The sequence below is a fragment of the Geospiza fortis genome, unplaced genomic scaffold (genome assembly GCF_000277835.1).
Source record: "Geospiza fortis unplaced genomic scaffold, GeoFor_1.0 scaffold601, whole genome shotgun sequence".
Lineage (NCBI taxonomy): Eukaryota > Metazoa > Chordata > Aves > Passeriformes > Thraupidae > Geospiza > Geospiza fortis.
In genome coordinates this window covers 635,905-662,921 of record NW_005054566.1, presented here as the reverse complement: position 1 = coordinate 662,921, position 27,017 = coordinate 635,905, and the positions used below count along the sequence as shown (strand labels likewise).

Sequence of the window (27,017 nt, the reverse complement as noted above, 5' to 3'; positions counted from 1 at the left end):
TCTGTCTTTCCTGGGGTCTTCTGCTTAATTTCTTTCCTGGTGACTTCTGGTTTACCATTCCCACCTTTCAACTGCTCAACAGAACAAGATGTTTGGATCCTTCCCACTGTTTCTGTGCTTCCTGGCTTGCCATGATGGCTTTGGGGACTTGCTGACCTTCCTCGATTTCCATGGGAAGACTCCTTTTTGTCACTATTCTTCATCCCTTTTCCTGTGGTTTTACTCTCACTCTTGGAACTGTCAGATTTACATGAGAGATTGCTTTTCTCAGGATCCCCTTTCCTAGGGCTGTGGAATCCCATGTGAGGGTATCCTTCAGCAGCCCCTGACTTTGCTGGACTGGCAGATCTGCCCCTTCTGGTCCTTGCTTCTGAACTACCTTTAGTGATTCCAAACCCAGGACTTGAGGGACATTCCCATCCCTTTGTTCTCTGGGGAGAAGACTGAGGCTTCCTCTCACACAGGTTTTCAGTTAAAGTGCTTATCTTGTCAGGCACAGTGTTCTCTGCTTGTTCCAGTTCCTCAGACAGCTGAACTCCGGTTGAAGCTTCTCCTGGTACTGCTAAATAACACACTTCAGATGGGGAAGCAGAATGGGAAGATGAAGATAATAACGGTGACTGTTCTTCATATATTACATTTGATGAAGCAGGATTGTAGCTATCCCAATCACCTGGAAGCAAATGGCAAGAGATGTGGTTAAACACACAAAAAGTAATAACTGGCAAACTACTGAGTTCAATTCAAAAAACATTATGGAGTAGCATACTTTCAAAGCTTTATTTAGCCAGCTTTCTGTATTGTGTTGTTCTACAACAACCCTGAGGATGTGATTTTAGAAAAAAATATCTAGTGCTCAGAATGCTGGATCCCTGCAGGACTGACACGGTCTTGAATCAAAACAATTTTAGAGCCTACAAAGCAAAATTTCAAATTAAAAAGTCCCTGACCTACACTATTTAATAAAACCTAACAAACTAGAACTGTTATGCCTAAAGAAATCTGAAACAGTGAAAAGTTGGGGTTATTCATAGCTTTGCACTTTAAAAATAGGAAGAGATGAAACAAGACATGCAGATTTACCAAGTCTTTAAGGAAAAACCAAGAAAAGCACTGAAAGCCCTTAATGTTGCTCAGGTTTCACGTAGGGACACAGACTGGAAGGAGCCAAACCTGAAGGAGGAAGAGAAAAAGCCCAGAAGTACATACCAAAAAAAAAATCACAGAGTACAGCAAGCAAGACTTCAATCAGAAATGTGGGATTAACAGCAAGGCAAGAGGCCATAAACCCTTCCCCACTCCACCATCTCCTTCACCTATCCCAGGCCCCAGTCTAGACAGAGGGCTGGCCTGGACATGCTCCAGAGGTTCCCTTTTGTCTGATTCTGTTTCTCCCTCAAGCTCAGGGAATTTCTGTGACCAGCAGGGCCAGTAGTGATGCTCAGGACCCTTTTCTAGCTCTCAGGAGGAAAGCAACTGAGACAGTTCTGAGCAGATTTTACCCTTTGGGTGAATGCCAGGAAGTAACTGAACACACAAAGTATTTGGTAGCTCAAACTGTGTGTTTGGGATTTTGAAAGGATAAGCTTGGGGTTGGTCACTGTGACTGAAAAACTCCTTATCAGAAAAAGTGACCCTACAATTTAGGAAGTTTAGCCATCAGCACCTTGGTGTCAGCATCAGGGCTTACAAAGACTAAGGAAGTTATATGCTCTTTGCTTTAAAATGCTGCTGCTGCCACTGCCACAAGTCTCTGATTTGCAGTCTTGGGACTGCGTCAGACACAAAATCACCAGTTCTGAACTCTGTGGCTCCTGCAAACATTTGCTCTGCTGTCCTTCCTGGGTTTTTTGGGTTGTTTTTTTTTTGGCCTACAAAGTTGTGGTTTCCTTTTGTAGACACAGAAATCACCTTGAATCAAACTGAATCCTTTTGGAGAGTAAAGCTGTCCCTTTCCTGCTTCCTGAAGTTTTGGCTTTGAAAAACAAAGCATTTCATAATTTAAAAGGCTAAAACCAGAAGTAAATATGTACAGAAACAAACTTTTAACAATACTGTAGCACGAAAAAGTTTAATTTAAATTAAAAGGCAATCAGGGTTAATAGTTATATTTTTATAGAAAAATTTGATTAGCTTGGACAGAGCTGAGAAACTAATTAGAAATATGGAATAATTTCAGATTGTGCAATACTCCTACGTACTGTCATGTGTTAATTTTACCCCAAATATTCCTTGTATTTGAAAATAGGTATTTTATTTTTCAATTTTTCAATTTTAATTTTCAATTTAATTCAGTAATAAATGCACAGCTGTCACAAAGGCAACTGCCAACTACTGCAGTGAACAAGCAGCAGAATCTCCTTATCCCACTTTACTTCCCTGCCTTGCACCCTCAACACCAAAAAGCCCTTGAGACAACATACTGTGATCTGGTATCAATCCAGTCCCTGGTCTCAGCAGCAGCAAAACTTTATTTCCTCCAGCCTGAATCAGCTCAATGGCTCGTGTGTGAGTGATTCCTTGGGTAGGCTCTCCATTAATTTCCACAATTTGGTCACCAACCTGAGGAAACAAGAGCAGCAGATTAGTTTTTTGGAATCTCTGACACTGTGAACTGGTTTTTAATTTTGAAAGAAAAAGTAACAGAGGCAGATGCTTCTGTTTTCCTTCTCGTGCTAAAATCCAGTGGGCGTTAGTGACGCCATTCCACGGATTACAAGCAGGATGTTACCCTAGGGTCTGGGGGTTCAGAGGTGCACAGAGGTTGTCTGCTCAGGAAAAGATTCCAGAGATCTTAACCACATCTTCTATTTATTTACAAGTGATGAGGCAGATACAAGATGTGCTTGAATACATTTTCATTGATCCTGGATCATGCTGTGGAGGTAGCACATGGATCAACCACATCACACCCGTCTTATCCAGGGAAGGACACAGCACCTTCCCTATACCACTGCCAAGCTGAACACCACACAAACGGATTTCACATAGGGAAAGGAATTGTTATTTTCAGTTGGTCAGATCAGTGGTGAGGTCTCAGAGCCAGTAAACAATTCTCACAGGTACCGGGCAGGTAATTTCAGCCAGCGCTAACTTCCCTGGCTGCTGGAAAGGGGCTGAAAGCTGCCGGAAAGGGGCTGGAATAGCATACCCCAAAAATAGTTCTCTATTAGGCAAAATTGAGAAGGGAAATGGGGAAAAAAGGGAGCGGGAGCCTATCTGGCACTGCACACACCAGCCAACAGATGTCACTGGTGTGTAACATTATCAGCTTAAAGAGGCTTCCTGGGCTTTGTTGAAGTCACTCTGCAAAAGGAGGTCACTGCCAGCTCTTCATGGACAGGCTGGGTCTGAGACACACTGGGACAGCTCAGCTAGCTGGATGAGAAGTTCCTCCTCATACTGTTGAAGTACAACCAGGAAGAGACACCACATCCAGAGGACAAGAAATGAAAAATGTGAATAACCTCAGGCTGGGCGAGCTCAGCCCATCCGTGCTCTGGGCTGGGCTGGGGACTTGGCACATGCCAGCACTGGGAGGAGCTTAGTATCAAGGATGGGAAGATCAAAGATGTGGCTCTGCACAAGATACCCAGACAATCCCATCCTGTGCCTGAAAGCATTGTCCAAGCACTCTTTGAACTCTGGCAGCCTTGGGGTTGTGACCATTCCTTGGGTAGCCTGTTCCACTGCCAGACCACTCTCAGAGGGAAGAACCTTTTCCCAATATCTAACATAACCCTCCCCTGACACAGCTCCAGCCATTCCCCCAGGGCCTGACACTGGTCCTGCCCCTCAGGAGGAAGCTGCAGACCCCGGTGAGTTCCGACCTCTGGCTCTTCTTCTCTGGGCTGAACAATTTTTTTGGTTGCTTTGCCCAAAAAGCAAAGCCCTGGAGCTCAATGTGATACCACTTGAAGGAGGACTATGAGAAAAAATATTAGCACTGAATGCTAAACTTGTGCTATCTCTCAAGCAAGTGGGGGAAAAGACTAATTACTGTGAAGAACAGGATAAGAGAAGTTAAGAATACTGAGAATTCCACATCCATTTAAGCCTCGCAGCAAGTATCTGTGCCAGCCTCATTCTGCAAATTGAGGACAAAGAGAGGCAGAGCCACGTGCCAGCAACAGGGAAGCACAAGGACTGCAAGGGATGGTATCTCATGGGCACCTGGCTCACCTTGATGCTCCAGCCTCTGAAAATCCAACCCTGGGCAGCAGCCACAGAGTCTCGCTTACCATCGTTCCTTCTGTTGTATCCATGTACTTTGCTTTTGAGAGTGAATTCCTTATACAAAGGCAAGAATTAACATAATATTTGGGGAAAAAAATCAGGATTGTATCTCCAGAAATGGCATAGAACAGCTGCAGCACAATGTACACACAAACATTCCTCAAAAATTAACTGACTTGGACAGTGATTCTCCTCCCAGCTCTCTGGTGCACTGTGCAATCTCTTGTTGGGGCTCCTAAAATATCCATGAGTACCTGCTACTCACACCCAGGGATGCTACTGTAACCCCAGCAAAGCAGACAATTCCTTTCGGACGGCCAGGGCTGTTCATGGACGTCTCATCTAGAAGCCCATGGCCACAGGGACAGCTGGAAGTAGGGCAAAGGCTCAGATGCTGTTCTGGGACCCTGTGCTTGTGAAAATCCAAGTTTGTTGCCACTCTGGGTAAATTAATGTATCAACTGCATCAACAAATTGATTAGAGAGGCCAAACCTACGTGGACTCTCCCATCCTTGACTGCCGGCCCATCCTCAGCCAGACGGAGGATGAATAAGCCCATGTTGTATTCCTTTCCTCCTCGGAGGCTGAATCCAAACCCTCGAGGGCCCCTTTCCAACTCCACTGGGAAACAGCCAGCATTCTGTACAGGACGTCACAGGGGGAGAAAAAAAAAAAAAAAAAAAAAAAAGAGAGATGAGGACCTGTAGGCAGACTTAACCTTCTGTTTTTCTAGAAAAATATCACAATATTTCTGTATTTTGAGCACTTAAACAGCATTCATCCCAACTCGGGGGTGACTCAGGGTAATGGCTTTAATCTAAGTCCAACCAGTCCGAACATCTTTCCTTCTGAGATAGGCCCAAAATTCTTGAAGAAACTTTGCCAAAGGGTCTATAGTCACTCCATTACAAGCATTTTGCGTTTCTTTCATAGCTATAATGAGTGTTTAATTACCCATAGGAGATAATCACATTTGAAACATGAGCAAAAACATTCTGTGAGACACTTCAGTGTGTTTTTATACACAACTGTTCTACCTGTATCCGACAGGGAAATGTTTTAACCTTCTACTTTTGAGAACTCTGTGGTAATGCCACTAGAGTGCCTTGATGGATGAGTATTCCCTGTGTCTCCACACACTCTACACGGATTCTTGTACCTGGGAATGACGGCTGCCAACACCTGAAGCAGCATCCAACTGTGCCATGTGCTTGTGCTCAGGCCAGGACAGGCGGTAACTATTAGAAACTTCTTTTCCAGCTTCACCTTCTGTAGCTCCCCTACGGAAAGGCGAAAGGACGTGGATGTTGCCTTCACATTAATCCCTCTGGCCAAGCTTTTCCCACCATTCCCAGCCCCTTTTTCCCAACCTGTCAGGGTTGATTGGTGCCAATCCCAGTGGTCGGTGCTGTGGGGCTGGGCTCTGCCTGGCCGAGTTTGTTCCTGATGGAGGACCACGTTGCTCTAGAATCCAAACAAAATCAACAGTCACAACTTCACAAATCTGCAGCCAGGACAACGGTCACCACCAGTGCTAGGGGCTACTGCTCCCAAGGAACTGCAGCCACAACACCTTGAGCCAAGCGCATGTGGGCACAATAGAGAGAGGATTTTCCAAGTCAGGGACACAAGTACAGCTCATCAGTTCCATGGAATAAATTCTTAGGAATTCTAGTCTTTATTTTTATTCTTTTATTCTGCTTTTCCTCTGGAAATACCAACACAATTGTATGGATCCTGACATGAACAGAAGGGTTTTAGCCTGTTTGCAACTTGATAAATGCCAGAGGGGATCAGGGCTGATCAGATCCATGAAATTGGTTCAGATATTATCATAAGATTTTTTAAGAGATGAAGAAAAATGTCCATTTGAGAAATACCCCTCTTTAAGGTAAGGGAATGAGGATCTGCAGGAGAAATGGGGATTTAGAGGTGAAGGCCCCATCAAATAAAGGGAAATTGCCAACTCATTTAAGGCACAACAGTTTTCCACTGCCCAGCTCCGGGTGAGGAACTGGTCTCTGGGGAGAAGGAGTTCACTGGCAGGCAATCAAGAGGAATGTTAAAGTCTTTTGCCCTCTCCCAAAAGCAAAGTAAAAAAAAAAAGGTTTTGATAAAACCATTTAAAATAACTTCCCATTATTTTTCCCTCCAGGGAAAATACTGTTAGTGTGCACTTTACAAACATCCAGTGCATTTCTGGAAAAGCCCTGTGTTTCAGGATACAAAAATGACACTCTCGCTTAAGAATAAAGAACCACAGCCTATGCAAAAAGCTGCCTCTTAGCTGGAACCTGAATGGCAAGCAGCAGCCCAAGATGGACTTCTGTGCTGAAATATAAACTATTAACTCCTTTTCCCTGAAAGGGTTAGAAAGCAATCAATAATTCCCAGGACCAGAACTAGAGATGTTCCAGCCCCATTAGATGCAGCACATCACTGCATTTCTTCATTAAGAACAAACAAATTCCACTAAAATACAAAAAAGTGCTCAAGAACATTAAGGGAAGAGAAATTTAAAGCATATTACACTGAATTTCTCAGGTATGTGAGACCTCCCGAGCCCTGCCCACATCTGCTTGATGCTGTTCTCAGGACATGCCTTAAAGAGGTTTTTCTCTAGAGACAAAATGTCAACTTTTCCTCCTGGTTTATCCTCAGATTTTTAATTTAGAAGCATAGGCAAGAAAAATGCCATCTGTTTGTACAAATCCTGCAGCCCTCTCTGCAGCCTCGTCTCCTGCATTCCCAACTAATACATGACAAAAGCTGACAGGCTCCTGCTTTTGTGAAAAATGTTAAAGAATCTCTTCTGGCGCATGAAGGGAATTCATTTAATCCCATGAAAAGCAAAGATCACAGGCCTGTGAAAGCCCAGGGGCAGGGAAGGGGACCAGGCAGAGGTTTTGTTGCCACTCTCAGAGGACAAAGCTAGGGAACAGCAAACTCTATCAGGGTTTCTGCCTTGAGAGGCTCAACAGCTTCCAGCAAAAAGGGCATTTTGTGTTTTTGGAGCTGTATCCTGGATTTTCCTGGGTGTGAACCAGCCTTGTGAGGCTCAGTTCCATCCCTGAGTGTCTGAAGCCTCGACTCACCCACATCCATGCTGGATTTCCCCACTACATAGGGCTCTACTGTGAGCTAAACTCTTATTTCTTCAGCTACATCGAGGGGAATTTTAAAGTGGAGATATATTCCCACTCCAGTAGAACCAGTTCTGCTTCTTTCTCCTTCACTTCACTTTCTCCTTCACAAAATTCTTTACATCTCAAACACGCCAACTCCAGCTCCTCTGAGCCACAGATTTTTTCTGACTGATCTTTCCTCTGGTTTAACCACCTGCTACTGAGGGGTTGTTTCCTCTGTTGAGTCTCCCCAGGTTGTGTTTTTCTGTCTGTATTTTGGCTCCAAATCTGTAATTGAGGCAGTGGGAAAGGTTTTTACACACAGTCCATGCAACGTCATACACAAATAATGGGTAGAAATATGATATTCAGAAAATTTATTTTGAAAACAAATGGAAGGTGTTCCTGTCCATGGTCACCCCATGGGCTGTCAGGTCCTTCCAACCCAAATCAGCCTGTATTTGATGATTAAAAGCTGCAGAGAAAACAGATCTAATTCAACCAACTCAAACTTCAGTTGCTTTATAAACATCACCCATGGCAACTGCTTTGAAGTGTGTCCCTTCGAACTGGAATGAACCAGATTTGATAAAAATAAAAATCTTAATAGAAAAATAACAACTTACAGAGGTCTCTCTACTTCAAGCATTAACAAAAAGGAATATTAAGTCTTTGAAATTCTGTGTTACAGGCTGAGATGGCATGTTAAATATTTGCAATGAACGTGAAATTAGAGAATCATCTGCTGGCTTTATTCACAGCCTGGCTCTACCTATTTCTTATTTCAAAGATGAAGAAAGCCAACTTTCTGACAAAATAATCATAGGGAGTTAATTAAGCAGCATTCAAGAAAAATGCAGGGCAGGAAAGCAGCTTTTCTCTCCAAATTACTGGATTTTATATATTTACATTTTTGTTTAGAAACAATATCACAGTGCATGCAGTGTTACGTGGGAGCTGTCATTAAGTCACAGTCTCTGAAGATGGGACTTTGCAGTACCTAGGACTCACTTTGCTGCTCAGGTGACACAGCAGGCTTTGCAGGTGCAAGATTGGCAGGAAAACCCTGTCAAGGCTTTTTGCCTGTGTGGTGGGATGCGACCCTTTTCCAAAGGGGAGCTTTGGCAGGCAGAACTGCAGCATGTTTCTGCTGCAGGGATGCAGCATTAGGGAATTTGTGTGTTTTAACATGGGAGAAAGCAAAAACTCATGGTTTAAATGGAGAGATTTGGAAAGCAGGAGTCCCTGTGGCCTTAGAGCAGGGACAGAGCATCCTGGCAGCACTGGCCTCATTGGGAAGAGAGCTCTGGCAGGACCTGCAGCAGCAGGAGCTGGGCCCGTGAGCTGGGGAGAGAAGATTTTCTCACTAAGCATGATCCTGTGGCTGCTGCAGCCCCCTGAGGGGTCATTTCTCTTTGGCTGGAGAATACAAGGTCCAGACAGCATGTTTCTATGTTAGCAGCATTTTCTGTCTCTCACACATGAGAATTTCTCTCACTCTTCATTGCATTGTTACTAATTTTAGCTCCTTATTGGGTACAAGCACCTTATTGTGGCAGCTCCTCTCTCTATCCCACCTGCCTTTAGCTCTTCCAGAGCAAACACATGAGCTTCCAACTTATTCAGCTTCCAGGAGTTGATGATCCCCATGGGTCCCACTCAACTCAGGATATTCTAAGATTTACTCTCCTAAATTTCCAAACATCTTCAAATGCTCCATTTAAGCCAGTAAACTTCAGCAGTGATAAATACCCAACTTTGACAGCGCGGAGGCACCTTCCTTACCTTCCTCAGCCACCACTGTGAGAGTCACCACGTTGCCTGCATCCTTGATGAGTTGCACAATGCTGTCATGGGAGAGCTCCACAATGGACTGGCTGTTTACCGCTGAGATTCTATCACCCACCTTCAGCTTCCCACACTGGTCAGCCGGGCTTCCCTCGATAACCCGCCCGATCTTGTGAGGAATCACTAAGAAACAAGAACAGGCACAGCAACACTGTAAGTATTCACAAAATCATGGAATATCCTGAGCGGGAAGGGATCCACAAGGATGAAAATCCAAATCCTGGCCCTGCACAGGGCAGCCTCAAGAATCCTAGCATGTGCACATCAGATAAGCATCACATAGACCCAGAACTGCCAGTCACAGAATCACAAAATATGCTGAGTTGGAGGGACGCACAAGGATCATCAACTCCTAGCACTGCAGAGGACATCTCAAAATCCAAACAAATCCCACCTTGTGCCTGAAGAGTGTTGTCCAAACACTGCTTTAGCTCTGGCAGCCTTGGGCCTGTGACTGCTTCCTTGAGGAGCCTGTTCAGTGCCCCACCACCCTCTGGGCGAAGAAGCTTTTCCTAATATTCAACCTAACTCTCCTCTGGCACAGCTCCAGCTGTTCTCTTGGTGCTGTCACTGGCCACCACAGAGCAGAGATCAGTGTTTGTCCCTCCTCTCCTGCTCCAAAGGGTGAAACTGCTTGTACAGGACACACCTGCAAATAACGAGGAATGCTTCACTGTGAGTGAATGGAGATGCCAACCACACAGCATGGCCTTGTCACATACAGGGTGCTGTGCCTGAAGGAAAACATGGGAAGGAAATGGATCATATTTGCAAAGGGATGAGTGAGAATGTACGTCCTTGGAGTGCACCAGAACAGTTGGTTTTACCATATATAATGTAGTTTTCCATTTCATGCATCGACCCTGACAGACAGTGTAACACATTCAGATGCATGGGCAAACTGTTCCTACTTGCGAACAAAAATTAACACTTAACACACTTTAAAAATATATCAAACTTCTCCTGCTGGGGATTGATTCTCCTGCCAGGGACTGGTTCAGTCAGGTGCGGACCTGAGCAGGCAGCCTGTGCAAGGCCAGCAAGGTGCTACATCAAGCTTTGCATAGACCTGACCGCTTTTCCTGGTCTCTGAGATGAATATGCACTTGTAATAATTGTCTCCAATTTCCTCCAGCTCTCCTGGTTCGGTTCCCTCAGTTCACCCCAGAGTGACACCGTGCTCTGCACAGACTCCTCCAGAAACTAAAGCTCTGGGGCCAGAACAGACAGACTGGAGAACAGAAGAAATGTTCTGAGAAGTAGAAGACAAAAAGATTGATTTCAGTCCTTTTCCCAGAGATGAGCACAGAGGCAGAACTAGAGACAACTATGCCTGAGCCGCATCAGTATCTCACAACTGCAATACCAGACCAGACTACTTTTTCATTTTGATGATCTTTCTACACAAACACACTCAAAGACAGTAACAAGTTCATTGTTTTCCACCAAATACTGTACACTCTACTTCCCCAGATCTCCAGAATAAGAATTTTTACCTGATTAGGTAATATAAAGCCAAGGTTGAAACTGTGCTTCCATTAAAATGCCAATGAATTAATGCAACATCACTAGAGCCTGACAAATATCTACATCCCAAATACTGCCCTGGGACAAGTGCACACTCTTGGGTATGGGTTGTGTGAGATATAAATTCCCTTTCCCCCATTTATGTCACAGTTGGGTGAACAAGAGAGTAAGTATGAAGGAAAGACATTTCTTCAGAAAGACTGGGTTGTGCCAGTGTGAGTGAAAGCTGACTATGAGGGAAATACCAGCACTGCACAGGAAGAGATGTCCGTGGAGAAGCCCCAAGCGAGGTTAAGCAGAGGCAGAGCCACCAGGACATGGCACTTACCTCCAGGAGGAGGTTTGGTCTTGGAGGTGAGGATGACGAAGCCAAATCCTTCGTTCTCCTTCCGCTGCAGACGGACGTCGTAGACCTCCGGGCATGGTTGGTTGGCAAAGTCGACACGGTTCAGCCGAGGAGAGCCGTTCTGTGTCAGGACAGGCTGCGGCTCCTCCTCCTCTGCCTGCTTTTCCCCTTGCAGGGAATAGACAAACAACAAATAAGGAACAAATCACACAAAGCAACTTCAGCACAACCATGAAGCTCAGTTGTCAGTACCAGCATGAGGTGGCAACAGCAGTTACTAATCAGAGCAGGGGGCCCTTGTCAGCTGTAAATCCCACCCCAGCTTTGTCATTCATGGAGTCACAGACTAATCTTCTCTAAAGTGTTGATCTCGACACGGATCTAAAACTGCAGCATCTCAAGATCTTGCTCTGAAAGAGTTCTAGTTTGAATACAGTTAATCTTCCTACACACTAATACTAAAAGACTCGAGAATACAGCATATAGAAGGTGCCCCTGCCCACGGAAAGGTGTGGAAAAAATGAGTTTTAAGGTCCCTTCCAACTCAAACCATTCTGGGATGTTGAGAAAACAGACTGCATTATTATGCAATTTCCATAGCACTAATGGCTGTTCTAACTACCACTTGCAAAAAGGTTTGAAGAAACCACCCCTGCATCATAACTTTCGGAGCCTTACCTGTGTGAGCAGTGCAAGCTAGCGAGCAACAGAGTCCAAGCCTATTAAATTCTGCTTTTCTCCATTTAAGAGTTATAGCTTACCCTCCTCCATCTCAGGCTGCTCAGCCCCAGTGCAGTAATTAAGTTCCAGAGCAACTTCAGTGGATTTGATTACAAGCCCTAAGTGATCTTTCTAGGCAAGCAGACACCTACCACTGAAGAAGATCTTCCTCCGGACAGTAAGCAGCACCTGCCCGTTTCGTGCAGCACTGGTCATTAAATCCAGAACTTGCTTGTGTGACTTCCCTTTCACAGGGACTCCATCAATGCACATCAGCTCATCTGCCGCACGCAGCCTCCCGTCCTTTTCTGCTGCTCCCAATGGGATTATGGCTCCGATATAAATCTGTGAGCAGAGTCCAGGGGTTTGAAAGGGAACATGAGTTCATCACAACACACAGAGGCTGGAATCCACGTGAATCTGTGCAGAAGAGATCTTTTGGGGAAGACTTTTTTGAAGATTACCTCACTGTCCAGCTCTAGCAGAAATGCAGCCAGCAAGTGTACTCCGCACAAGCTGATCTAGTGGAGACAATCTGGAGTCTCAAAGCATTCACCAAATACCTCAAAAATCTTTAATCTATATTTTTGTCAGTTCTTCTCTCTTGAGCATGTTTGCCAGTTTATTAGAAAGCAAAATTTTTGAAATGAGCACACACCATGTACTTATTACATATATGATTTCCTAGACATTTATGACACAAAAGCCTCTGACATTCATTCTACTCTATTTTTATTTTTTTTTACCAAGACTAAGAAAGAATGACTGGGGAAGAAATGAAAGCTTTTGAACAAACTCAAGTTTGTTTCTGAAAAGTTGCTTATAGACAGTTCCACATTTCAAGTTGCTTCAGTTCTCAGCTTTTGGTAATTAGATAATGAATTCAAACACCAACAGTTCTGCCTACCCCCCACCTCAAAAAGTGCTACTAAATATAACACGGAGAAGAACACCACACTCAATTTCACATGCTACAATCATTTTCAACTAAATGGAAGATTAAGGGTAACCACAGGTAGTATGCTGGAGGTTAAGAATGGTGGGCAGCTCATCAGTACACAGCGCTCAAGACATCAGCTCCACACTTCCTAACCGCTATGGGTGTTATGGAAACCAAACACCACAAATGCTATAAAGTGCAGCAGAAGTAACATTCTCTGTGTTTGCTTTGTACTTTAAATGCATGTTAGTGGGGGAGGAAGAAAAAAAAAAAAGGCTAGCACTGGATCACAGCTGGGAATGGAAAAACCAAATTCCTTCACTGTAATGAGAAAACAACCTATGCAGATCTATTCCAAAAGCTTTTTCTCTCCCCTTAAACAACTTAAAGAAAGGTCCCTGATATATAGTACAAGTCTTAGAGCTTCTTCCCAAAGAGAAATTTATGCATGTGTGAAAATACAGGGGAGTCTCCTAAAACCTGCCCTTGGAGAACAGACCATCCAGGGGTATCTGCTCTGGCATTTGCCCAGCTGCCTCCAACACAATGCATGCTTAAAAATCCAGCAGGAGAAGCAGGGAATAAAAGGGGTGTGTCACCATCTCAAACCTCGTTTCACTGGGCTGCAAGGAAAGGAACAGCCTACTGAAATTTTGACAGAAGGAGCAACCACTTCCTTCCACTCAGCTGCTTCCCAGGATGCGCTGCTGTGCACAGCTCACCAATGACTGATCACCACTGGGATCAGGTGACAATGGGCAAAGGCTGGGGACCAGCGTGGCCCTTCCGAGGGCTCCGAGACACAGCAACAGCTGTAGAAACACTGCCAGTGTCCTCAGCCTGACAGAAAATTGCGGCCAAGGACGGGCTCGGTAGCGGGAAGGGCGCAGAACCTTGGAGAATGGAGTTCACGAAGAGGGGCAAAAATAAAGGTAATGAGGACTAATTCCCGATCTCTGAAAGGCAGGTACGAATCAATCAATTTTGCCATCACTGAGCTGCCTGGATGGGATGATGGGAAATGGGGATGACAGAGTAGGATCATTCCAACAGCAATACTGTGAGATAACTGTGAGCAGTTTAACTTACAGGCTGATCTGGTCCGTCCCCACCAAGCACCCGGAAACCAAAGCCTGACTCTTGTTTTCTCAGGAAAACATCTAAATCTCTTGTGTTTGGAGCTAAGAAAAGAAAACAGTATTTCAAAACATGTAAGGAGCTATTTTGGATTATTGAGGGATACTTGAAGGATTATGCTTTGGTGGTACACTCTGAGTCTTCTAGTGACAAAACACAGCAACCAGAAATACAGTGATATTCTCTTTTCAAAATGGTATCATTAATTTTCAAAGCAGAAATCTCAACTACATCTGTGCAGCAGACCAGGATAAAAGCCACTCTGTAACACAACTCAGAACTACTTTTATAAGCAGGTGTGCTGCAGTTTACTTCAGAACCATCCTTGACATTATTTCTGCAATTAACTGTTTTACTGAAAATACGGTTGAAACGTACTTTATCATTTTGTTTTTCTGATTGCTGTTTGAATGACGCAGTACTTGAAATGTTTTATCCACAGCAGGTTAACAAACTTAGCAACAAAGTCTCAGTAGTTTTACTGCACATGCAACAAAAGAAAAAATTCCTTCATAATTCAGTATTTTCAAGATGAAGATGATGCACTTACGTTTGTCCTCATAAATTGTCTTAGACTTCAGGTAGACTTCAGACGGGTCCAGTTTAGGAGAGCCTGGTCGCACAGCAGAGGGCGGGAAGGGCATCGGCTGCGGAATGGTATCGCTGACAGCTTCCAAACTCCCGGAACTGTCCTGCCTGTCCTTCTGAAAAGAGCCCATAGATGCAAAATCCACATTAAATAAAGGCATGACTACACTTGTGGGTGCAAAGACAACGAACACCATGCAGAAGAAATAGACAGGAAGAAAGGAACAAAATTACAGCTTTTCCAGCGGATATGTCTGACCAGAGTACTAAAGTCTTCCTCACTTGTACATGAGTTTCTACTGGAGACTAGGCTTGGAAAGAGTTTGAAGTGACTGATGCTCAGAGAGGAGTGAAGATGGGCAGATGCTGGTAGTTACCAACACATGGGATGAAGTGGGGCAAAAGGACCGATCATGTTTGGAGAAGCCACTGAATCCTTGTCAGGTGCCTGCCTGGCTCTGGGCCACAATCCAACACCAAAGGCACACGCTGCTCCACCGGCACTGCCTCCTGTCCTTTGCCAAGCTCCTCCCCACAAGCACCAGGGGTGCTCCCAGCATGATCTGTTTGTGGGAGCAATATACAACGGGGCAAGAGGACGCACCTGGGCAGTGTGAGGTATTAACAACTTGCCTTTTTTGTCTGTTCATGATCTGACAGCTGCAACTCTCCTGTTCATGAGGCAAGGACAGCTTGTGGTCCCTCATCTAAATCCCCAATCAATTATGCAACAAAACAACTCTAAATATTTCTTCTGCGCTGAAACCCAGCCAGGAAAACTGGCACATGGAAGTGCATGCCAAACCACAGCAGGAGCAGAACAGATGTAGATCTGCCCTTTCACCAAGAGCAGAAGAAACTGCCCAGAGCCATTCAGCAGTTTGACACTTCTTGTATGTTTATAAACACAAGAACTTGCCCTTTTTAAGTGAATTATTTTGCCACGCTGCTTAATGCCACTGAGCATCAAGCACTCTGTGGGCTGTTGCTGCTGTGTATGTGCTGGAATAGAATGCCAGTACCCAAGTCCAAACTATTTTTAGCACATTGCCATGGGATCCATGCTGACAGGACCAGGGCCCTCCAACTGCAGGGATTTCTGCTCTGATTTATTCAGTGCGGGCAGGTGGATGCTTGCAAGGAACTGAATCTGAAGATCTTATTGAGCACAGTCATCTTTGAGCATGCTGAACATGTGTGCTTGTGTCATTCCACTGCTGGGATACAACTAAGGTTGCACTCAAACAGCAGGATAAAGATAGAAAGAGAAGTTATAGCTATGTTCTGGTAATGGGGTTTTCATAAATTGCCCTGATTTGTTCTGTATAAGAAGCATTTTTAAAGAAGTATCTGTGTTCGACCAGTCTAATTTACAACAGAAACCTTCATAATAAGCATAAGCATTAATATCAGCATTATTAGATCAGAGGTTGTTCTATTAAGATCAAGGATTCTTTACTGAGCTCATATATATTAAAGATGCCCTGACAGATCAAAATTCCAAGAGTAATGAGTATCGAGCTAGGAATGTACAGCTCCATAGAGACTTGCTGAAAATTTGGATCCAAAGACAAGCATTTCCAAAAGGGAGCACTAACCAGTCCATTAATTCTATGCCAGGACTGAGAAGAATCAAAGGATCATAAAGTTCCTTTAGGAATGAAAAAAATAGATGCTGTATTTTGTTTCCCTTTTAATGGGTACTCTAACTTAGACGAAGAATTTTTGCCTACCAAGCAGATGTGGTTTTGCTAAACCATCTTGCAGGTTATCACAGGGACTAAAATCCAGAGGAAATGAGATTACAAAGCAGGTCAGAAACAAGTTAAATACGTCACCAATACTCACTCCTTTGGCAGCTTTAGTAGGGGAGGGTGGACCTGAAGAAAATAGAAAGTAACTTTAATAGCAGGTTACAAAAAGTTTCAACAACATTTCAGCAATATAATCAGCTGCCCCTGGGGTGAAAATAATAGCAGCTGATTCACTGTGCTTTTAAATGGCAAAGTGACCAAAACCATCACTTTAGAGAAGTCTCAATTAGAACGGAAAGCTGCACAACAATGAAAAATATCTATTTCTCTTTCTGCTGGAAGCTGGTCAGCCAAGTCACCCCTCAGTTCATGGGATAAGGAGACTTATGAATTTGTCTGAAGGAATTTCACCTGCCACACAGAAATCTAATTATTTCCTTAGCTGATTAAGGAATAGTAGTATTTATACAGAAAAAGATCCAGAGATTTTTGCAAATACCAGTGGCTGAAGTCAGAGTTACAATAAAGCCTGAAGGGACACTGAACGGCCACGAGCTGCCTCATAATTCATTCAGATTCAGCTTCCTTTGAAAGACGGACACTATCTACTACAGTTTCTGGGGAGATGATGCATTCTGGTCTGTGACTGATAATCAAGGAAGGGGTATGAATATGCAAAGGAAAAAATCAGAATTTTTTCTGCTATTCCCAGTGATCAGCCCCACCTCTTCGCTAATGCTTCTTCCCATCTCCTGCAATCCCCCGTTCATTACAGACACAGTTACTAGGATATATTTGGAGAACCTCACAAAACTCAGTCCATCATGTGCTTTGCATTATACTGGAGACCACGTGTTTGCTTCAGCACTCCCCAGAGACTTGGAAGAGACAGTGCATAAACATATCACCATATAATTGTTGAGGAAAAAAGACCCAAAGAAAAACCTAACTAAAACTTCAAACAAAACCCCAGCAACATGCTCTCACCCTAAATAGTGAGGGGTATAAATCAAACTTAGAACATAATGGCTCAGAGATAGAATTAACTGCTGCTTAGCTGTCAAGACTGGACACAATTTAGATATCACACTAAAATAGGACTTTTAAAAACTTATAACCAATATGACAACTGCAATTTTGTCTGTACCTCCTCTTAAGATAAGCAGGGGCACCTCTGCTCCGACTGGAAACTGCTTGAGCACCTCCACCACCTGCAAGTGGGTCAAGCTCTGCACATTCTGATGGCAAATCTCCTTGATGACATCCCCTTTCTGTAGGCCTTGGCACCACTGGCTGTCCAAAATCATCTTCACCTTCTGGCCTGTGGGACTGTCTGCAATGGCAAACCCAAAGCCTTTGGGCCCTTTGATCAGAGGGATGGTGACCAGCTCTGGCTGAGAGCCTCCTGAGGAGGCAAAGGAGACCCTTTGCTCTGCTGAATCCACGGAAGGGCCGTTCAGGCGACCGTTGACCAACACTTTCCCATTCTGGTCCAACACAACTGTTGCTGCTACTAAATCTTGGCTGGACATGGAAGCATCTCCCTTGGCCACCAGCGGGCCATTAATGACAGGCGTAGCTGTCACGATATCCACCACGGGGTCTTCATTGTCATCAGGAAGAGGGTACCCACGACACAAAGTCATGTTCACATACTGGTTGATGGGAATGAGCTGAAACATCTGGACAACATCTGCATGGGTATGGCCAAGGACACAGCTTCCATTTATGTCCACGATGACGTCACCTGTTACAAAAGAAATTTTGACGGTGTCAAAAACAGAAGCGAAACCTTCAACAAAAGCCTACCTTGAAGAAATCACAGTGCTGTCTTCAAATTAATAACTAGCGTCTGGGATATTACCTCATGGCTAATATTGCCAAAAAGCATAAAGGATTTCCTCTTTGCATTTATTCTATTTCATCTCAGGACACAGTGCGCTAAATATATAATCTGCAGCAGATTTAAAAAATGATACTGTACAGCCACGGGAGATGAAGCAGAGCACGCACAATACAGCAAGCAGATGTCTTCTACTTTAATTCATATTGCAGAGCATCCTAAACCCAATGCAGAATAAATCGGATTCTTTTGGCCCCGTGTTTATTTTAGGACTGGCTGAACTTAAGCTAGGATTGTGCACACACACATGCTCCATACTCTTACACTGCTGCCACACGTGGCTAAGAATACATTTTCAAAATGAACTTATGTGGGCTTCAGATCCCAAAACCTTGTTTCATGTTTTCATAATTTTGATGTGAAACTTTGCATGTGAGGTACAATATGTCCTGCAAACTGTCCTATCCCTTTAATGCCCAGGTATCAGTAAAACAGGATCTCCCTTATTCCATGAACTACAATCAGAATAGGTGCACATCTTTTCCACTCCAACAGTTCCGCAGGATTGTTTATATTTCTGCAGAGGTGGAAAATGAACCACATACAAACAAGTTCAAACAATATATCAGCAACAAAACAGGAAATTGTTCCATTTTGCAAGTTAATAGTATTTACCATTCAAAGTATGAATTCTTTTACTCATTTGCTCAAGAGTAAGTGTTTATGTTATAGGTAAAGAAGCACTGCACCTTTTCTAATATGCAAACCAGAGGTTATGGTAAGGTTACAGGTAACCTAATTACACATGTAATAACTATGAAAAAGTGCATAAATCCTCATGGGTCGCTCATCCCTCTTCTCTCCTCACTTGTCCAGCTCACACAACTTTGCTTCCTCACTCCTGCTGTGGGCTTTTTGCAGTTTTAATAATCGGTGTCATGGTTTCTGGCAGCAACAAGGCAAAACAGACCAGGATTCAAACACATTGTTTTTACTTCACTTACAGAGAGAGAAACCATTCTATGAATAAACATGAAGGTAAGTGTCTTTGCTAAAGCAGAAGTACTGAAATCTTCAAAAGTGCCCTTAAAGTCAATTTTTTATCTAGAATGCTGCTTCTTTTCCTTTTCAGCCACTGCTCTGCACAGATCTTTCACAAATATGAAAATATTTAATTTAGTGAGGATGTGTATGGAGTCCTCCAACCTCCTGTGCCTCAAGCTGTGTTCTCCAAAGTACCCCAGGAAATGGAAGTTTACAGAAATAGTACTTGACCTGGAGCAATTCTGCCATCTTGCGCAGCGGGTCCATCTTTTAACACATTCTTCACCTGAAGAAACTCGTCAGGCCTGTCCCCTCCAATGATTGTGAAGCCAAATCCCATAGTACTTTTTTTCAGGGATGTCCTTATGAGTGCTCCAGTAAGCTGAGATGGATCTCGAGTGAAGAGAGACCTCCCCGGTCCTTTAGAATTATGGAATACAGAGACAGGAGGGCAGTAAGCCAGGGTTAATTCCAGTAAGTTTTTTGTTTATTTTTAAGGTGTCACAAAGGTCAATGATTTGTTTATTGATGATCAGCTTCTGAAGCAGTTTTAAAGGATAAACAGACAGGGAAGTGCTACACTCATTTTCCAGCTGAATTCAGTGCATGGAAAAGAGTTTTTCTGAACAGATTGCAACAGAGCTGTATGCAAACCTCTCACCTCAAATTTCCAATTTTTATCCTTGCATACCAAGCTTAAAGTAGATCAAAAGCATAAAAACTCCAGGTGTGGCTTTACCTGCACTTCCAGATGGCTCTTCTAACCCTCCATATATTCCAAAGCTGTTTATGACAACCGGCTTCAGAATAACCAAAATTATTTAGAAGTAATCTTAGTGTGTTGGTTCAATTTTAACATGAAAAAATCCTTCAAAAAACCCAAAAGATCTTGGAGGATAACACTGTAATGGCTAGCGAAAAGATAAGGCTGATGCCTTCATGAATCTCAGAATTGGATTTTGAAAAAGCATGCTTGCAGATAAAGATATATGTGACAAAGAACACAATATTCAGTGATACCTGATTTGGAAGGGCCAGCATCAGTCTGTCCTAGCTGTTTTTTCCTTTTGGCTTCCAATACTGGATTTTCAAACTGAGTTTTCTGGTTAATATGACTGCAGGCATACAAAAGGTAGGTCAGGATTTCAACAGAAAACATTCTGACTCCTTCCCAAAAAAGACAACCCCAAAACAACACATCTTACAAACACTAATTTTTATTACGTCAGATGAATGCTCTGGAGAAATGAACAAAAAACCTCTCATAACTAATACTGAAAATATGCTCATTCTTCCAGCAGTTTACTTACTTTGAGGTAAATAAAATTTTAATTCCTTTAATCGCCAGGCAGAGTTGTAATAGTTTAGATCTGAGCAAACCTGCTTTTTCTCTTGACCCATTGACCTATACTATTTACAAACTCAGGCATCACCTTTTCCCTAGCAGATGATAGAGAAGTACAGCATAGGAGGGGGAAACCAACAAATTTGAGCATAATTCAAATAGCTTGGCTTTGCTAAGTGAAAAATGTTTGCTCGTTCTCTGAAGCTACATTTTCAACTCCACCATTTTTCTTCTCCATGGTTAAGGAGAGATTTAATTTCCTCTGGCCTGAAGGAGATTCAAAAGAGCTCCTGCAGCAGTTTAGTGGTTACTGACTTGGTTTTTTGAAGACAGCAATGACCTACAAGTTATTTTTACTCTTTTAAAGTTATCAGGTGCCACTCTTAAGTCAAGTGACTCTGTTTTTGTTAAGCGAAGAAAAATGACATCAGCTCATTTCCATCTATAAATTATTTTGGTTACAACTTGCTTTCTTTCCCCAAATGAAAAACAGTCCTTAAGTCTTTAAGGTCACACAGTGGATTTTCCCTCATGCCAGTGCTACCAGAAGTTTGTGCCATGAGTTTGCGACCTGAGAACTGTTTTTCCTGGATATATTTAATAGTTTCACAGAATCAGAGAATGTTTTGGACTGGAAGGAATCTTAAAGCCCATCCAGCAGTTCCACCCCCTGCCACAAGTATGGATACTAGACCAGATTGCTCCTAGCCCTGTCCAAACTGGCCTTTCACTGCATTCAATCTCTGCTTACTGGGGATCAAGGACTTCAGAGTTTCATGCTCAATTTTTATGTATGCCAAATCAATAATTAGCACTTACTCAACATAATATGTCCCATATTGAGGGTCCTCTATTTTCTCCCATCCATAAGGAAGCTCTGCAATCAGAAAGACCAAATTCTCCATTACAGGGGAAAACTAACCACAAATATCAGAGTTTTCATTAAAGAACACCTAGGCTCATGAAAAATATGAGGAAAATTCAGGTCCCATTTTCTTCCCTGATGAAAGGTAAAAGCCTGTTCCAGGGAATCTGAAGCCCTGCAACTCTTACTCCTTCTTGCACTAAACGATGAGCCTGGTATTCAATGAAATCACACAACTTTAAACATATAATAAACTTAAAGACCTGTTTGTACTGAAAATGACATGCAAAAGGCTCCTTTTTATGGCAAATTCAGCATCTGGTAAGAGGGTGCCAGCAGCTCATGACTCACTGAAGGTAATAAGCAGTTACCACAGAGGTCAGCTTATCAAGTTTATTGTTCTAGTTATCTTGACCATGGAAATTTAAATATTAGAATAATGAATATAGTCAGCCAGACATTTTAAGGATAAATTTGCCCTGCAATCTTGTTTGAGGCTGCCTTAAGTTTGACAATAACAGGAATTTCCCTAGCATATGACAGCATGTTACCAATTACTAATACCAGCATTGCTCCACAGGGTCTGACTAAAGACCCAATGGGTCCATTAATTTAAGTATTGTTCATTTGGATATCCTGCATCTCTGTTTAAAGAACTGCATGTATGTTTAATAAGCAGCAGTATGCAGCCATTGCTCCAGCTGGCTTCATTATGGATACATGGCTAATAGGCTGGGCAATTTTGGAGGATGACAGGTCATTCTGAGCCTGCTTCAGCTTTTGGAACATGTCAGGCATTTGCTGAAGACAGAGCTACCTGATACTCTTTCCTAGGAGACTAAATTGCCCACCGGTGTAGGAAATTGTTGCAGAAATTGCCTGGAGGCTACTGACCTGGAAGTCTTGAAGGAATTTAAATCAATCAGTCAGATTGTTCCCTTAGCTTCTGCATTCAAATACTATGTCACATGCAATAGTTATCATCAGCAATATGTATTTTGCCATACCTTCTTTGTTATTCCTATATTCTGTTACTTATGGACCTTCTTCTGCCATATTCTACCTATACAACAGTTTCCAGTGAGATCATCACTCACGCGCAGCTTTCTCCTTAAGAATGACACTTACTGGAACAAAACATCTCATATTCTGCTTAGGAATGTGGATAAACCTTTTGTTTGGCCAGATTCTACTACTCCAGGGAAAATAACACCATAGACTTTCCTAGTCTTATGTAAATTCCTATTGCCACCAAACAGGGGACACTCAGCACTACGCTGCCAGCTCCAGAGTCACATCTACCCGGGAGAAGCTTCTACCACAGAAGTAATGGACTGTATCCAGCTGGAATAAACTCATACATTTATCAGTGACAGGTGGCAAATGCATTCTGAACATCTCACCTCCATCTTCACAATCTTCAGGAGCTTTGGCCTTCTTACAGAGTCGGGGATCAAGCCATGTCGTTGTCTTGGTGTTGTGACTGTGGAGCAGAACACATGCCAGTAAGAGAACTCCCTCACATTGAAGAAACTTTCCTTCAAGTATTTACTATTGTAGGAAAATGTAGACTTTAGATAATACAACCTTTATTTGTGCCTCAGTCACATCACAAAATGCTAAAAAGAAAAGACACCAGCACACTGGAGACACTCCAGGGCACACAGGAAGTGTTAGAGGCACAGATCCTCCCCCCAGCCCCTCAAAAGCTCATATGGGAACAGCAGCTGTTTCTACCTGATAGGAAAAAAAATGTTTAGCCTCCTCATATGCTAAACTCTCAGGAAGGTTTCTGTTTCATTTTTGCCTTAGAACTCATAAATGAGGCAGTTTTACATGTGCACACATGAGCTACTTTCCTATCCTGGGCTTTCATCTGGGCTATTTGTATTTTGAAACATCCATTCCCAGCCAAGGAACACAAGCAGAGAAGAGAAGCTAAACAAGGTCTCAAATTTCAGAGAAATTTGACATAGAAAAGTTTTCCATGTCACATCACTTAGCAATACTCAGCCAGCTTTGTGTTTGTGAGATACAAAACTTAGAACAAACAAACTGACTTTGCACGTGGAACCATAAGGTCTTCCTGCATAATGGGAATTGTACCGAACGTGCAACATTGAGGAGGATGAGTTAGGAGTGTAACAGTAGGAAAACAGTAAATTTCATAAAGAAATAGAAGCAGCACGAGAAGAAGAGAGGTGAAAGAGCAAGCTTTTCAGACTGCAGCCACCAGCACTTGTCTCCTCCAAGGAGTTGAGTTACTCACTCAATGAAGTAGATCATGCCAGTGTCTGTGTAGGCCATTTCCCAGTTCTTGGGTAGTGGTTCCAGAGTCTCATCCCTTGACAAATAATTTCTGAAGTCCATGTTGCTGCTTGTCTGGTTGTAACTGGGAACAGGTTTCATCCACTCAGGAGAATCTGAATGTTTTTCTTTGTTTTCTGCAGTTGTTCAGGGAAAGTGTTTGTCAGATGCTTATGTTGTTTCTCACAAAGAACCACCCTCTTAATCTGGCTACGAGTGGATGTCATACACGTCTCTCTATGTGATGTGCATTTTTTCACTTTTTTTTTCAGCTGTGAACTTCGAAAAGCTGACATGAAAAGACTGAACTCTGCTCTTCCCCTGCCAAACAGAATTAACCTTGTATTATGTGCCTGAGCCTACTCTGAAAAATCAACACTGGCAGAAATCCAAGTTGACTATGCTCTGTTGCCATTTCTACAGAGAGAACAGTGTTTGTAATGCCATAAACCAATAAAAAAATTCCTACTAATATTCCTCAAAGAATCAGAAGGAAATGTAGAGAAGACTCAAACTGCCGGTAAAATAAACAACACCTTGCTACAAGCCACAGCTAGAAAGAAGATCACAAAAATTCTGGCAGGAAACTTTAAATAGAAGCCTCTACCCTTCAGAACTGAGGTTATGCTTGATACCCTCTGTGACATGACAATGTCCACGACCTTCACCCAACCACCAGCCTGACCATTGGCCCCTCTGTGGTGTTGCCAGGCCTGAAGATGACAAGACTAGAGGTCAGGTCTGGTCAGTGTAACTCTGTCATAAACAGTCACACACAGGATCAACTGCAAATGCAATGTGACAGTTCCTGTCCACCATCAATTCGCCCCCCTCCAGATGAGTAACCATGACAGCAAAAGGTAAAGGGCATCTTGCCAATCCCAGAAAGGTCCTGCTGGACACCGCTCCAGCCTCAACATGCTTGGCTTTGTTTCCCACTACAAGCCCCCCCTTGGGTGATTTCAGGTTGCGTGATAGTTCCCCTAGGCAAAATCATCTGAAAATTTTACAGTATGAGCCAATGTTGTCCCTTCAACCAATCACTCCCTTAAGATCTCCTGTGTACAAATTCAGTGATTGCCTCAAAATTCAACAGTAACATTTGCAGGGTATGACTTCTATGCTGTGAAGGACTCTGTTATTTCAAGAGTAGACAAATTTTTCCTTCCTGCTCACTTAACTGGCCCTGGCCCATATCCAGCACCACATGTTCTTGACCAAGCAGTGCATTTTATGATGCAACTGCACATCTGGCTGGGAGAACAGCTGGTTTTTTTTAAAAGGTCATCTCAAAATCAAATAGAAGCACCAATCTGAACAGAAACTGCCTTCATACTTCACCTAAACTAAGGAAGTACAAATGTTTTTTGTATAGTCCTTATCCATTCATACAATACTCCATGGAATTTCTCCCCTTGTCAACCAACCTATCCCTCCGCTGCCATTAACTGCTTCCTTTTCTTCCTCTTCCTCCTCTTCAGGGAGAGAACTTTCCATCCTTTGCATTTTGCTGACAGATGTGGTTCTTTTCCTCTGCGATTCAGTATCAAAATCATTGTCAAAAAGAACTTGATCCACTGGATCAGGCTGAAAGGGGCTGGGCTCTGCTGGAGGCTTGGGAGTACCATAAAAATTACCTGAAAATGAGACAGAAATCAGGAGCACTGAAGCACTGATACTGCTGAAGGCACTAGCAGTGGCTGTTACCAGTTTAATGCCCACGCAAATGTATTTTGGTGACATTTTAAAGCCTCAAAGAAGACATCAGCACTACCAAAACCCAATCAACAGTCAAAGCCTATTTATTCATACACTGACTTCTTGCTAATGCAGCACTAATTGTCAGAAAACAAGAGATTATCTGAAAACTTTTATCCTGCTACAAGTTTTATAAAGAAAAAGATGGATTTGGAGCAACAGAAATACTGAAGTCAAAAACCAAATTACTTTTATGCAGACACCGAGGTATTTATTTCCATAAAACCAGTTAACAAGTAATTGATTTTTAACACTTGCAATTTTCTACTGACAATACACTGGTAAAACAAAGATGCTGATATGGCTTCATATCAACATCTTCGTATCAATATGCTGACATTTTTACTTCAGAAAAAAGAACAGATTTTTTCCTTCAATATTTTAATCTGAAGTTCAAAGGAATCATCTGCTGTTTTCTGGAAAAGAATTTCAGCAATTGACCTCTCTCCTGACTGCTCATAAGTGCCTGGATATGGTTTTGACCATGGAAATACATATAGAAAGAAAACCCTTCTGCAAATACCAAGCAAGGGCAAGGCTCAGAGAGGGGACTGTCAGATAAAGTGCAGCTCAGGAATAAAGAAAAAAAACTACTAGTTTAGCCTAAATTTGTCTACTACATTTCCAAAGACTGGACAATATTAACAGATAGTGCGGGATAAGGAAAACAAGAGGCACAGAGCCTTTCACGGGATTGATCACCATCTCCATTACAATGTTTTTCCTCACCACATTTAACAAACCCAACTTTCCTACAATCTGGTCTAGTGCCGTTCACCTTTTCATTGGAAAATGCTTTTGTTTCTCTGCTGGGTCAGAATTTCTCTTGCCTTTTGTCCTTTTGATGCACACCTGAGAGGAGAACATGCTCTGTTCTCTGCGGTGTGCACAAAATTGACTAAATTCTCTTAAATTTGTACCAGGCACAGACAAACCTTTTCAGAATGCTTCCCAAAAATGCAACGGTGAAAATAATCTGGTGGGATTAAGAGCAGTTGAAAGGACAATCTGCAGATTATTAGAAAGCTTTAAAACAAGATTGCTCCTCCTCTTCACAGTAACCCAAAAACAGACTAACTATTGTCTCTCTACTACTGTCATGACCCTCAAGTGAGCAGGAAAGCCGGTACCACATGGAGCTACACCTGGACACAAATCCTGGGTCCTTATTCCCATTACATTAAACATCACTGACATACCATCATATGTTCCACTTTCTAGTAAGGCTCCACTTTCTTCCAACGCTTTAAACTGCTCAACAGGAATGAAATTATAGTCTACCCCAGGGACCTCCCCATCTCTGGGAGCCCTTGTAGTGCCTGCAAAGACAGAGAAAACACTCTTGTAAGACACTTAAATGCTGCTTGTTACCAAATGCTGCCTGCTGTACAGCTCAGTAAAAACAATGTTTATTCAAAGATTATGTCACTTCAGTAAGAGTTAAAACAACTCTTGGTAAGCAAGTGAACAATAACATATAAAAACTGAGACAGTAAATTACATAGGAACGACACTTCTGGTATTGGGGGAGGAGGAGAGAAGCAGCTCGGCGAGGTGGCAATTAATAGAGAATTCTTTCTCATGGTCAGTGAACAAAAAACAACTTTTGTGGCAGCTGACAACACGCAATCCC

The 27,017-nt window shown here is 42.9% G+C and overlaps 1 protein-coding gene across 1 annotated transcript in view; it reads right to left on the bottom strand.

Annotated features, from left to right (window-relative positions):
• Positions 1–380: 380 nt before the first annotated feature.
• MAGI3 (membrane associated guanylate kinase, WW and PDZ domain containing 3) overlaps positions 381–27,017 on the bottom strand; it is a 54,253-nt gene continuing 27,616 nt past the window's right edge. Inside the window, exons 3-22 of the mRNA XM_031064177.1 lie at positions 26,584–26,703; positions 25,054–25,263; positions 23,589–23,763; positions 22,723–22,802; positions 21,274–21,331; positions 20,130–20,224; positions 19,341–19,529; positions 17,370–17,969; positions 16,317–16,348; positions 14,431–14,584; positions 13,833–13,924; positions 11,956–12,148; positions 11,066–11,251; positions 9,148–9,333; positions 5,608–5,701; positions 5,397–5,517; positions 4,734–4,877; positions 2,424–2,562; positions 1,084–1,173; positions 381–673 (exon numbers count right to left, since the gene is read on the bottom strand). Coding sequence (XP_030920037.1) covers positions 1,124–1,173; positions 2,424–2,562; positions 4,734–4,877; positions 5,397–5,517; positions 5,608–5,701; positions 9,148–9,333; positions 11,066–11,251; positions 11,956–12,148; positions 13,833–13,924; positions 14,431–14,584; positions 16,317–16,348; positions 17,370–17,969; positions 19,341–19,529; positions 20,130–20,224; positions 21,274–21,331; positions 22,723–22,802; positions 23,589–23,763; positions 25,054–25,263; positions 26,584–26,703 — 2,918 coding nt within the window. The 3' untranslated portion in view covers positions 381–673; positions 1,084–1,123. The remainder of the gene's footprint in view (positions 674–1,083; positions 1,174–2,423; positions 2,563–4,733; positions 4,878–5,396; positions 5,518–5,607; positions 5,702–9,147; positions 9,334–11,065; positions 11,252–11,955; positions 12,149–13,832; positions 13,925–14,430; positions 14,585–16,316; positions 16,349–17,369; positions 17,970–19,340; positions 19,530–20,129; positions 20,225–21,273; positions 21,332–22,722; positions 22,803–23,588; positions 23,764–25,053; positions 25,264–26,583; positions 26,704–27,017) is intronic.